We start from the raw sequence: 13,351 nt of genomic DNA, 5'->3' as shown, positions 1-13,351 counted from the left end.
GGGTAGCTGGGGGGGGGCTCCACCTTCTGTGTGGGGTCTGCCCCGGTCTGTCCGGGTTGGGGGGGTCTCTGTGGGGATGCTTCTGGTGGTCGTGGTCGGTGATGCCTCTCGGTGTGGACGGCCACCCATAGGTAGTGTTTTCCTCACCTGGATCGTTAGTGCTAAGCCATGTCACCAGTCCACTTATTGTGTGTGTGTGTGTGTGGGTGTGGGCGTGTGAGTGTGTGCACAGGTATATGAGTGTGAGTGAGTGTGTGTGTACGCGTGGGGGGTGGGGTCGTATGGAATGTTTTAAATTGTGTTTTTTATTGTTATTTTATTCTGCATGTAAAGCACCATGTGTTGCATTTTATATTGTATGATTTGGCGCTATACAAATAAATAAAGTTTAAGTTTAAGTTTAAGCGCCCTGAAAGCGTGGTTGAAAATGATGCTTTTTGCACTCTATTTTTGTGTTATTTTTACCCAAACCATGTTCCAGCCATTAATGTATTGAGGAACTTGTGACACACATCATTTCTTCAGAAGGAACTAATAATGTTGAAGCCTGTAACTGTGCTTTTGATATTGTGATCTTATCGCAAAGTTCTACATCAAATCTGTAGCTGTACGTCTATGATTGCAGTGGAGTGATAAGCTCTAAAAGTAAGGAACATAGAAGTCTCCAGTAATATGAGCTGGATTTGAGTCATCTAACCTGCTCTGTTATAAACATGTTAATATCCCTCCTGTTACAGAAGCACCTTCCCGTGGTAGCCGACCACAGCTGAGATGGCAGCAGTTGCGGCCAAGCGTGAGGGACCACAGTTCATCAGCGAGATAGCCGTGAGGGGGAACGCTGCCGTGCTGGACTACTGCCGCACCTCTGTGTCCGCTCTGTCCGGAGCAACAGCTGGCATCCTTGGCCTGACGGGACTTTACGGCTTCATATTTTATTTGCTCGCATCCTTTCTCCTCTCTCTGCTGCTCATCCTCAAGGCTGGACGGCGGTGGAACAAATGCTTCAAATCGCGACGGCTTCTCTTCACCGGAGGCCTCGTCGGAGGTCTTTTTACTTACATTCTGTTCTGGACTTTCTTGTACGGAATGGTGCATGTGTATTAAGATGATCTAAAACAGATATCACTGAAACATTTGAATAATACTACATAAATGATTAGAATTATCTGCCCTGCTGTTTGTAGATAGGCACTATTATAACACGTTTTTCAGATTCAGATGTGTGCTGTTGAGTATGTGATATTAATTATTTCTTTTCTTCTTGACCCACATTTACCGGTGACTCTCGACTAAAGCTTGTAATTCTTGCTCTGTGCTGGATATCATCCACACCATGATAGTAACCACCATTATAATGTACGGTAGATTAGCTCATAACATTCTAGCAAGGTGTCAGTTTATTTTCATGTACAAAACGTAGTTAGACAACGAAAGCTGTGATTACTGGTTGGAATAAATGCCTCCCTATAAGATGTTTGTAGATATCTTTTATTCATTTGTTTGTCCTAGGCAGGATAACTGTCTTATCATGAAATCAACATGACAATCACATTTATTTCTAACAATAAAGTACATTTAATAAATAGAGACAGCAACGGCAGAAAGGACAGGGAATCCCTGAACTCAACCAGAACATCATCACAATGGACAAGTCCCTTCACAGTACGCTCAAATGATGGGCTGCTTTCCTCAGTTTCACAGGTTGTATGTTGTGTATCCTGTCACGGCATTGTGTATCATGGCAACTGCAAAGCTGACGTCAAAGTCAGGAATCGGCACGACCATAACTGAACATATTGCAGAAAAAATAGCAGCGGTGTTACACAGTACACATGAATGCTCTTTACACAACGTTGTGTGTTCATCTATAAAACCACAACTGAAAACATTCAGGTATTTTCCTACATATTGTTCAAAGAGATTTATCAAGTGTTTATCGTATTGAAGTATATTCTACAGAAATTTTAGAAGTTTTTGCTATCACTAAAGGGCAAAAATAAAACCTTGTATTAATGAAATTAGAAATGGTGCTTATAGAGTGATAAAATATTCATATAAACATTTAATTCCTCAGTTTGTGAAACGGCATCATCTGTAGTTTATTTGGATTTTCAAGTTTCATCGTAAATGACTATAAATGGACCTAATGTTTTCACCTTTCTGCTCTCATGCGTGTCCTGGTGCCTTATGCGCGGTGCACAGCGCTGACAGTTCTCTGGACCAGCATGCCTTCAGTCAGTGCAAGCATCACTCATGTTGTGGAGTGTGCTGACAGGTGAGAAGAGGACAACAGTCTGACTTTGGGACCCACGTCCTGCAGTGCAACACAAACATCTGCAGGATGTTTGACCGTGTCTGCCTATAACCTTAGTTCTGTGAAGCGAATGTGATATGATGCTTCGGCTCTGCACCTTTATGAGACGAAACAGTAGGGTATCTCTGGCCTGTGTTTCGTGGGACGGTGGGACCTCTCTTGTCCACAGGCGCCTGACTCTCCACTGTGAGTTCAGCTTCCTCTGGATTCTTGATGGAGTTCACAACATCTATCTCTGTAGCCGGTTTCCTGGATCTCCTTTCCCGGTGTCCTTCTTTTCCATTCTTGGATTTGGTCCGCTCTTTCCTGTTGCACACGTAAAAGTAGGAAAGAATCGTGGATAAGATTGTTGTGATTAGAGTTTAAAATGTAATGTTTGTGCATATTCACTGAGTCATACTTGAAGTTTATGATTTCAAACTTCTTATCTCGGTAGAAGGAGCTTGTGTTCATCATGTATAGTAGTATCATATCACACACAAAGGCTCCCTGAAAGACAAAACTAAAATCAATAATCTATATTCCATGACCAATATAAATTAATTAATTACTTACCAAACCCATCAGAGCCAGGCCTGAGCCGATAGCAATTATTGTGGGAACAATATTGAATTTCCCTGCCTGCAAAATAACAAAAACATGTATTCCAAGTTTGTTTCTGGCACCATGTCCTTTGTTTAGGAGATAAGTGCTTGTATGCTTGCTGTACCTTGCCATTGATCATTATATCAAAGCGGATCCCGTACACTTTATACAGAGTGCGATAGGTCTCTCCGTTTTGATCCTGGTAGTACCTGGCATATCTGTGGGGGGAAGAATAAAATAAAACCTACTTGATCACAGAAAACAAGAGCAGAAAACAAAAGCAAGGACGCAGCAGACGGACAGTTTAATGCCCGACAGGGCAGACCTGAAGTTGTATCCTGATGTTACTGAGTTGTTGGTGTTCAAGTCCAAGCGTGTGAAGCTGTACTGTGGGTTACACTTGGAGTAGTCCTTATCCAGGTCACAGTTCCACTCAATGAGAATACCAACCGAGCCGCCCTGATGAGCAGAAACATTACGTAAATACCTCGTGCTCACGACACCCAACAAGTGCACACACAGTCATAAATGAAAAACACAACATGTGGATTGGAAAGGACATCTGAGCTCATCCATAAGAGATTTAATAAGGTGGTCGACTTAATAGACATTGCAGTATTTGCAGATTGTTAACACCTTTTTTATGATATTTTCATAACAAGCCACTATGAGTGTAATACATGAGACAGAAAATTCTGGTTCCTCTAGCTACTTCTGGGGCTTCAACTTAACTTTCAACGACCCCCCTGCCTGAATGAAAACAATAAATAAAAGACAAGCGCACTCGGTAAAAGATGCCAATGACTGGCACTGAAGCACAGCAGAGAGGGACCTGGAGAATGGAAGTGCTTACATTTCCAGTTCAGCTTCCTTTAAAATGTACAAAGTTGTATATTTCATGAGAAACTTGTTGGGAGTCTAAGGTGTCAGGAAGAGGACTGTCATTTTTCTTTTTCAGTGCTTGACATAAAAGGAAGTGAAAACATCCGTAATAGTTTTATTACTTTGGAAATCCTCATCTTTAATGAAAATATAATGTATTTTTTCTCATGTGGCTTCTTTATCGTCACGTATCCTGGAAAGACGTGTCAGGCATACTTCCAAAAATATTTTTTAAATGTGTTTTGGAATTAGACTTTAAAAAACATTTGAAATACAATTATTAAATTTTTCGGAGGGATTCTTTTTTTTTTTGTGCCTGTTTAAGAAAAGATGAAAACAGCAACAACTTTCTTGTTCTTCAAAGTAATCCACTCAGTTGCTGTCAAGGTGTAATTTGAAACTTCAGTGTGAATCTTTGTTACATTTAAATCCCTGAATCTATTTTTATGTTAATTCAAGTTATAACTCAGCTCTATTTCAATATCTTCAAACAAAATTTATGTTTTAAAGAATTTCATTACTTTAATGTTTGTGTTGAATGTTTGGAGACAAAGCGGGTTCCAGTGGAATAGGTAATGTATTAGTCCAATCTAATCTTTACATCTGCTTGGAGAGAGAAACTGCTGTTTTGGACCAGAACTGACCTTTTTTTTTTTAAGAGACACCTGAACTGCACTTGTTTGGCGATTACACACTTCGTTTTAATATTTCAGGCAGGCTATGAATGATTGGCTGTTAACAGGAAACACAGAGAGAAAAACAAAGACAAACTGTCGTCTTCAGGTTCTAATGCAGACTGAAGTTTTTTTCTCCTTTTCAGTGCAGGGTTGTTTCCCACCCACTCCATCTGCTCAAGTAAATGCACCACGAATAACCAGGACACGCCTTTCTGATAATTCTCTTCCAAGTAGTAACCCATCATTGTTAGTAAAAGGTGTGATTAAACAGATGCTTTGATTTGAGTTATTCTGCACTTATTACTGTACTCCCAAAGAGATTTTCCTAAAACTGTGAGAAAGTCAGGAACTGTCATCACTCTGATACACAATCTGGGCTGGTGGATTTTACCCTAGAAGCCATGTCCTGGAACTCATGTCCAGTGTTGCTGACCAGATCCCTGAGGCGGAAGATGGGGCAGTAAGGGTGATTCTCTCTGTCAAAGGAGCACTTCTTCAGGTAGTGCTCATCTGAGGTTTCAAGGACGTTGGACCTGAGAGGTAAAGAAAGCAGATGTGATTGTGAAATGTGAGTCAAGTGAGTCTTCCATCTTTCCATAAATGGCTGGACATTTTGGTATTTCGGCAGTTAAATGTACATGATACCCTGTTAACTGTGAGCCTGGAAGTCTTGAACTGATTCATCTGAGGTTCAAGTGTGAAGATACTTATATATGAGGAGGACAGTCACGACAATTTGCCCTTCATGATCTGTAGAACGAGTTTTCTGCTCCTTTCTGGTCAGCTGGAGAGATTCAATGTAGGTGTCCAGCACCGCAGAAACTAACCACAAAGATTTGTTGTATAAGGTGCACATCTAAGTACAGCTGTCCAAACTGAAATGATGGTGTGTCTTTACTGCAGGCTGCAGACTTTTACCTGGACACCTACTTAACCACAACGTTGCATTGTTTTCCTCTTAAATTCTGCATCTGTAATGAAGTTAGTTTTTGTACTATCAATTAAAGCAGCTCAAAGTAGTTTTTTCATGATAAAACATCAGTTTCAGTTACTTTGAAGGCGTATTTAATTACTTTCAGAAAGCACGGTCTCTAGCTATTGTTATCTTCTGTCCCTATTATTGGCTAAAACCATTGCTGTCTGTAGTGACAACAGTTTATTACTTCATGGCACTTTGTCATCTTGAAAAACCCTCCTGAGACGCTACTCATAGATTTTTGAAGAGTGGTGTTGAAGCCCATTCTTCTGCGCTATGGGTAACATCATCTTGGCATCTTGAGTGGAAAGAACAACCCTGGCTGTTACCCGTTACACCTTACCAGAATGCCAGACATTCAGCCGAACTCCACCCGTCCCTGGCTGCGGCCGGACTGTTGACTCAGCCGGAGCAGCAACAGCAGCGGCTGGACTGCAGCCGTGGGCCAGACCTGCAGACCTGTCCAGAGGTGAAGGTGGTTCACCTGGAACAACTGACTAACACCAGCTTGAGGCCTTCTGCTGCATCCACCACTTTAAAACCGCTTATCCTGTCCTCTGAGTTTGAGTGGTGCCACTTGAAAGCCTCTGCTTGACAAGCTTTGCCTTTAATACACACTCCAGCGGCAGCATGCACAGCATGCTAGTGTCAGTCAAATCCCACCAACAGTGTCCGACACTGAGAATAGAGCGTAACTGGATAAGTCTCAATGTATGATGTGCATAGTTGCCAGCGACTTTGGATACAAGGGATTATATTACCCATCATCCCCTATTGAGCATAAGCATATCAAGATTAGCCAGGAAGCTTGAGAGAGATGGTTGTGTAATTAGGAGATCCTGACTGATGAATCAGTCATGGCTTGCTGCATCGCTCTGATCTCCTGCAGGACGTGAACACGTTACGTGGCAGTGATGCAGCTCCCTGAGCAAGCCCCGTCTGATCTGACACCTGTCTGGTGCAAGCGCTGTTGTCAAGGACGTCTCGGATGACTGTGTCACTGTCTCATCGAGCGCAATGCACAGCCCCGGTATAAATAGAAGGCTCTCTGTGCTCCTAAAGCTATTTAAAGCAGCCATTGGAGCATGTGTATCCCCCATCTCGTTCAACGCTACGATGCCTTGAAACCACAGGCACACCAGCGATCCGTCGACACTTATGCCTACTCACTTGGAGAATTCAAACTTTGGGAACCTGATGAAGTTCTTGATATAGATGGTGAAGTTTTCTGCTTCACTCAGCAAGGGTTCACTGGAAATTTAAGAAAGAGAAAAAGAAAGACAGATGGCTTTGTGAACCAAACAATATAATTTAAACCAAAAGGTTGTATTGGTGTTAAATAGAGAAAGTGTGTAAAAAATATCTAATTCCACATGAGGAGTGTTAATAAAATGACAGAATATGGCAAATAGAAATTTTTACGGGGGTCTGCTCTTGTTCTCAACTGGACACCAGGCGTTAATCTCACAGGTCCCGGTGCTGTTCAGGCACAAGCCCGTCTTTATTCCTAACAGAGAGAGCAGAGTCAAGCCTCAAAGAAAATCACTTCCAAAAAAACCAGACCAGAAAAGTGGATTTTAAAGAACTGTGTTGATCATTATAACAAACATGAACAGTTTCCTTGTAATAACTCTGTAATAGCATTGTCTTTACAGTTGTAACAGTGACATACTGTCTGTGAAATGTTGCTTTTAGGTTTGTAAGTGAGACGATACTTGTAAAGGAGACATGTATTGTTCCATGTTTTTTACACAACTCCTACGTGTAAATATATAGACCATGAAGACTTTCAAGCCTTGGATGGGTTATAATTTCTGTATAAGTAACGGGTAAACACAACTGTAAGTAATCTTATTAGTGGAAGGTTGCACTTGAGTTCAGAGAAGGCCTTAATCAAAGCAATTAGTAACAAATAAGTTTACTTTCTGCTTCATGTCAAGTGCTGTGAAGAGGTTTAAATCCTATTCAGATTCTGGATGGTCATAGTTTTCACGGCACTCACCGTGACCAGCTATTACTGTATCTCCTTCAAGGCAGTCATCGTCGCTTTGACATCGTCCATTCGGCACTTTGAAACTCTGCGGAGAGAGTGTTAGTGTACAGATTACATTACATTATTTACAAATTAAGATGGAGAGTGGAAACAAATGGTGCTCTAAAGAAAGAGAAAGGTTCCTTTGGATGCTCACCTCCGCGCAGAAACCCAGCCTCTGATTGGGGGTCTCTATGTAATTTGTCACTATGAAAAACACCTGCTCGCCCTTGAAATGAAATTAGGTCCCAACAGAGAGGTGGACACGCAAAAGGTTAAACCAATTACAATCAAGCAGAAGTTCAATATTGTTAAATCTGTTGAGATTGATGAAGCTGAAGTTAACGATATATGGCAAAACAGACTTCTAACAGCCTGATAATCTGTCTCGCCTGCAGGAGACTCGGAGAAAGAGAGGGACAGGCTCACATTTGGGGGTATGGCGTAATCCTCAGCACTCCACAGGTAAGGCCCGGTCTCCGAGGTGTTGGTCAGAGTGACACCTTTGAGTTTGGTGATGACAGACGTCTGGATGGCCTCCTCTCGCTCTTGGTAGCCTTTCTTTACAACAAACACCCACCTAAGACATCAAGTGTATCTTTTTTATTCTTTATTATTTTCACACATTTTCTTAATTATTTTAACTCTTTTGAACATTTGGAGGAGCATGGCTGGTCGTTTCTCTATCCCCTCGTTGAGAAGCTTGGTTCTGATCCTGTGTCCCAGGGTTGAACCAAGGTTAAAGGAGACATATTAAGCCCTTTGTTAACAAGTTTACACCATTTCCACAGATCTTAATAGTATGTTAAGATCTATACAGTTCAAAAGGTTTGTTTTTTTCGTTCCACGTCTTTACAGTTCTGCACATAGCATCCAGTTTAAGACAATAACTGCATAACCTTTTCATGTAAAAATCATTGTTTCAGAATCCGTCAGACATTTCGCTGACTTATTTGCCTGGAATTGCACTATATATGTTTGTGGTGCAGACTGGATCACTCTGATGAGTAGGGATGGGAATTGATATTATTTTTATGATTCTAATTCCATTTTTGATTCTGCTTAACTGTTGGTTTTTTTAATCGATTCCCTTATTGATTCACATTTGGAAAAAAAGGACAACAATGAAGGCAAATGGCACTAATATGATAGGCAGTGTTCCTTAGTTAATTAGTTACCTGCAGTATTATTAGCCAAGGACATGAGAACGTTGCTGCTGCTGCTGGGCTGAGAGTTACTGACGTTGATCCGGAGCGGATCGAAAACACAATATTCATTGATTGTTATTGCATGCTGTGTGCATAAATGTCCTTTGACAAAATATTTACTTGGCAAGTATGGCTAGTTGCCCTGTTGTCATCTTTTTTTACTGACATGTAACCAGACTTTCGAGGGTCTGTATCACTTGGGTGCCATGTTTACCAGTTGAATGGAAATTAATTTGCAAATGATTCCAAAGAATTGAAACACTGGGAACCGGTTCCAAACAAGAACCAGTTCTCGATTCCCATCCCTATTGATGAGGAAAACTACTTCCACAGCAACAGCTCCTCATGTCCCTGATATATACTGTAAAACGGGTCACTTTTCATGCAACGGACAAACCCGTTGGGACAGGATCTTCAAAACACAATTACTTCCATTGCAAGACAGCTGACAAACAAACACCAAACATCCTACATTTGGCAGTTGGCGGGTAACTTACTCCAAGTTCTGACTTTGAAAGTAGATCAAGTTCACTATAAATCAATCTCTACTTTGGCCTGTGGGGGAAAGTGTTGAAGCACAAAACCTCTTTTATGCATACCAGCAGGATATTACAAAGAGAATTAATAAAACGCCTTAAAGAAAACAAGAGTCTTCCATGGTGAAGTCTTCCACTGTTTTTTCTATGGAGCTGAAAACTACAGATGTCTGAGTTCAGGTTCTTGTGAAACTGATGGTCAACAATCATTGGCACATCTGCATTAGAGGGGGGGCTTAAGGATAGGTCACTTACATTCCACCCCTCTCTTTAGAGGAGTGTGTCTTTTAAGGTTTGTAGAATAGCTTTGAGCAACACGTTTCGGAGGAACAGCATGGTGTCAAATTGGTTGGGGATGAAAATTAATATTCTGGATAATTATACTGTAGTCTTGGTCTCTGACGTCACAAATCCTGAAAGTATGCAGGACGTGTTTTCAGATCTAGGTGGCCCCAAAACAAAGTGACAGATTTCTGTTATGTCAAAGTTTTTGAGTGGGTTGCCAATTGAGAAATTCAAATATATTATCTCTCATGCAGGCAACCTTTAATTTTTGTCATCAAATGTCCCCTTCAAAGTCAAAGATTTAAGTTGTGACTCTTTTATCAAGACTCTTTTGTGGAGCTAGTTTTAAATTATTTGCATGGCTGCAGCAGCAAATGCATGACAGTGAAAACAGTTAGTCTGGACAGGAGAAGTATTTGCAATTTTAAGTAAATAAAATATAACTTTATAACTTTATAACTTTATAACTATGCTGTTACTGCGTCAATTGTCATTTTACGCTTTGACTTAACTTACAGACAAGTAAGGTCATTTCATTATTCCTCATTCATTCCAGTCTTTTCCTCAGAAGACTGAAGGGGAACCGTGACAAGCTGAAAGGCGGCATAAATAACTTCACCAGAAACCAACAACTCTTTTTAAGACACGCAAATGAAAAAAGTGAAAACCAGCTCTGTCACCTCAGCGCCTGGCGCAAAGTAAAAACCTCGCACACGCTATATTTAACTTTCTGAATCACCTTCTATTTCTTTATTGCGTGCTCACCCAATTATGTATCCCAGCACGGCCAGCTGATAGATCCGGAATAAAATTCCAATTCTCCTGTTTTCGGCGATGACAATTTTCCCCGTCTTGTAGTTGAGCAGACCAACGCAGAAAGCCCCCCAGGTTGCCATTTCTGCCCCGCACACGCAACTCGAGTGGCACGGCGGCTCCTGGTCTCCCTGCTGAACCCTGAATTATGGTCCCGCGTTAAATCGACGCAGAGCCTACGGCGTAGGGTACGGCGTAGGGTACGCGGCGTCGCGCAACGACGCGGAACCATAAATCAGCCTTGATACGTGCGGCTGCTTCACTTGCCACGGACAAACCCACACTGGGACAGGGGCTGCAGGACCTCCACGTCCACTACACCTCACAGACGCGTTTGATGTCATTGCATAGTCTATTAAACTGTAGGAGTGCAAAAGAAGGGGAAACAAAAAAAACACAGGGGAGCAAATCCTTGTCGAGTTTATAGTTGCTCTTTTTTCCCCACTTTGGGTGATTTATCTGGTGTGTTCTGATGTTAAACTAATGAGGCTGATAGTTATCCTTCTTTAAGCCAGACAACGTGCTGTTCTTGGTACTTCATCTTCTTTTCATGGGTGGGGTTGAGGGTGTGGGATGGGGTGGGGGTTCACTTGAGAAGAGTTGATAGTGCATGCAGAGGCGATTCTAGGGTCTGTTGGGGCCCTAGGCAAAGATTTCTAGGGGGCCCCTCAAACCAGCGTTCATCACCGTTATGTTATAATAAACTGACACCAACGAAAACTTTATGAAATTTTGTTTTTTATTCCAAATGTTCACACTAAAGTTTCTGTAAATACCAACACTGTAATAAAAATAACAATTAAGTACTTTAAATAACAATGAATATAAACAGTAAACATAGTATATGTTTACTGTATAAACATATACTGTATATCATCTGGAGTTCATGCCAACTCGTCATACAGGTAATGTGTGGCTTTGAATACTAATGTTCTTTTAAATGACTATCACTATTGAGCACAGTTCATTATGGCCTAGGACACATGGCCATTGTGCAGGGTCATTTGACATGCTCAAACCTTTTTTACTGGTAACAGTGCCATCTTCATCTGGAGCAGGTGTTGATGTCTCGCTGGAGGTGGATGTTGAGAGAACTGACATGACAAAAAAACAAAACGTATATATGTTGTCATAAAAAATATTTGTCATAAAAAATATTATGCACTGTCCATGTATTTGGATTTGGAAGTAAATTGCAATTCTACAAATGGGGATTTTCCTTGAGGCGGATTTCCAACTGATGTTTCGTGGAAGCTACTTAACACATCTAAAAGTTTAAGTTCCACCAAATTCCGAGGGGATTTCCTGTGCATTTTGTTTTTAATCCTTTTTTTTTTTCAGTCAATTCATAAGTTTTTGTTTTTTTCTTTGGGGGCATCGCTGTCTGGGCTCTGATCCATTTTTTTCTGAAGTCATATCTTGGTGGATTTTGTTGTGTGTAGTAATTATTATTGCAGTTGTTGTTGTTTTTGTTGTTGTTATTATTATTATACTCACCAAATGTTGCACACACATCAGGTGTGCCACCTGATCTGTGCGTAACATTTGGTGAGTAAAATTATTTTATAGACATGGATGGGCATTTTCATATAAAAGGTGTATATAACTTTACTAAATTTTTCTAAATGTTTTTGACATTTAAAATGTGTAGTTTCATTTTTAAGCTATAAAATGGTTCATGAAACATGTTTGTCATTTTCACAGTAAAAAACAAACAAGATTTTGTGTAATTTTAGGGCCAATGTTTTAATACTTAAGGGGACAGCTTGGTGGTTGTTCTCCCCGTGGATTCCTTATGGGTACTCCGGCTTCCTCCCACAGTCCAAAAACATGCCTACGAGTCAAAATACTCCAGAGGTGTGAGTATGCCTGGTTGTCTGTCCCTATATGTGGCCCAGCGATAGACTACCATCCCATCCAGGGTGAACCCCTGCCTTTCGCCTGTAATGAGCTGGCTCAAGCAGACCCTTGTGACCCTGCAAAGGATAAAACAGGTATAAAAAATGGATGGATGGATGTTTTAATGAAATGAAAAAGTACATTCAGGTGAGGTTGTGCTAAAAATGATCCCAAAAATGATATCAAGGCAAGGTAACCCGTTTCTAAGAGATTTAGAGAACCAAAGAGCTACATTTAAAAGTAGTCAAAAATGGCCAATTGTACCCAAGACTCCAGATTGTTAGTGTGTGAATGTGCCCTGCCTCGCAGAATGATCAGAGAAAAGTCAAACATTTTGAGAAAATGGTGAAGAAGTTGATGATGCCTCACGGAAATAAGGGTGAGCAAACATTTAGGGTCATGGCTGTGACACTATGCCTAAATGACAACATGAAGCGATTTGTTGCTTCTACATATGTTTTTCTCTTGGTGTGATGAACCAGGCGCTGATGATTCACACCTTTAAAAAGCATTGTGATAAAAAGAACATTGTCTACACTGAATGTGGCAGTGCTGGCGGTGTGGGGAATTATGATGACTCGCCATGGCCATTCAGTTTGCTGTAGCTCTGGCATGCAGTGTTGGAGAGAACTCAGATTTCCTCTGATGATCAGGGTCCCACTCTGTACAGATCCATATGCTCATAGGTGCTAATGGTAATAGCACCATTTTGTGGTGAAAGGAAGTGCCTTACTTTAGATTTGGATGTGCCATCCCTCTCAGAATGATCAGACATGTCAAATATAGTAAGTTAAAAAGTTAATGATGTCTCACAGATATAAAGGTGAGCCTAAATTAAGGGGCTTGGCTGGTACAGTGTGGCTAATTGACAGCAGGAAGAGATTTTCTGCTTCAACATTATGTTTTTCTCCTGGCTGTACAAAACTTACCTTGATGAAGAATTGTTGTAAAACAATTATACAGTATTATCTTACATTCATCCTCATTTCAAGGTACTGTAATGACTATGAAATGAGTGCTGTCACAGCTGAATCCAGAGCTCAGCTGTTGCCCAGCTGTTGCCCAGCTGTTGCCCAGCTGTTGTCCAGCTGTTGCCCAGCTGTTGCCCAGCTGTTGCCCAGCTGTTGCCCAGCTGTTGCCCAGC

General features: G+C 41.1%; 1 protein-coding gene across 1 annotated transcript; it reads right to left on the bottom strand.

Moving 5' to 3' along the window:
* Positions 1-1,551: 1,551 nt before the first annotated feature.
* p2rx5 (purinergic receptor P2X, ligand-gated ion channel, 5) lies at positions 1,552-10,566 on the bottom strand. The gene is made up of 12 exons (XM_061740100.1): positions 10,261-10,566; positions 7,896-8,046; positions 7,624-7,695; positions 7,437-7,512; positions 6,857-6,941; positions 6,605-6,685; positions 4,850-4,991; positions 3,225-3,358; positions 3,024-3,117; positions 2,870-2,935; positions 2,715-2,803; positions 1,552-2,620 (listed from the first exon to the last, which is right to left on the bottom strand). Exons 1-12 carry the CDS (start codon positions 10,389-10,391, stop codon positions 2,368-2,370), a joined length of 1,374 nt encoding a protein of 457 aa, XP_061596084.1. The 5' UTR covers positions 10,392-10,566; the 3' UTR covers positions 1,552-2,367.
* Positions 10,567-13,351: the final 2,785 nt, after the last annotated feature.

This window comes from Cololabis saira, chromosome 14 (assembly GCF_033807715.1).
Source record: "Cololabis saira isolate AMF1-May2022 chromosome 14, fColSai1.1, whole genome shotgun sequence".
NCBI classification, from domain to species: Eukaryota; Metazoa; Chordata; class Actinopteri; order Beloniformes; family Belonidae; genus Cololabis; species Cololabis saira.
This window is presented reverse-complemented; position numbering and strand designations above follow the sequence as displayed.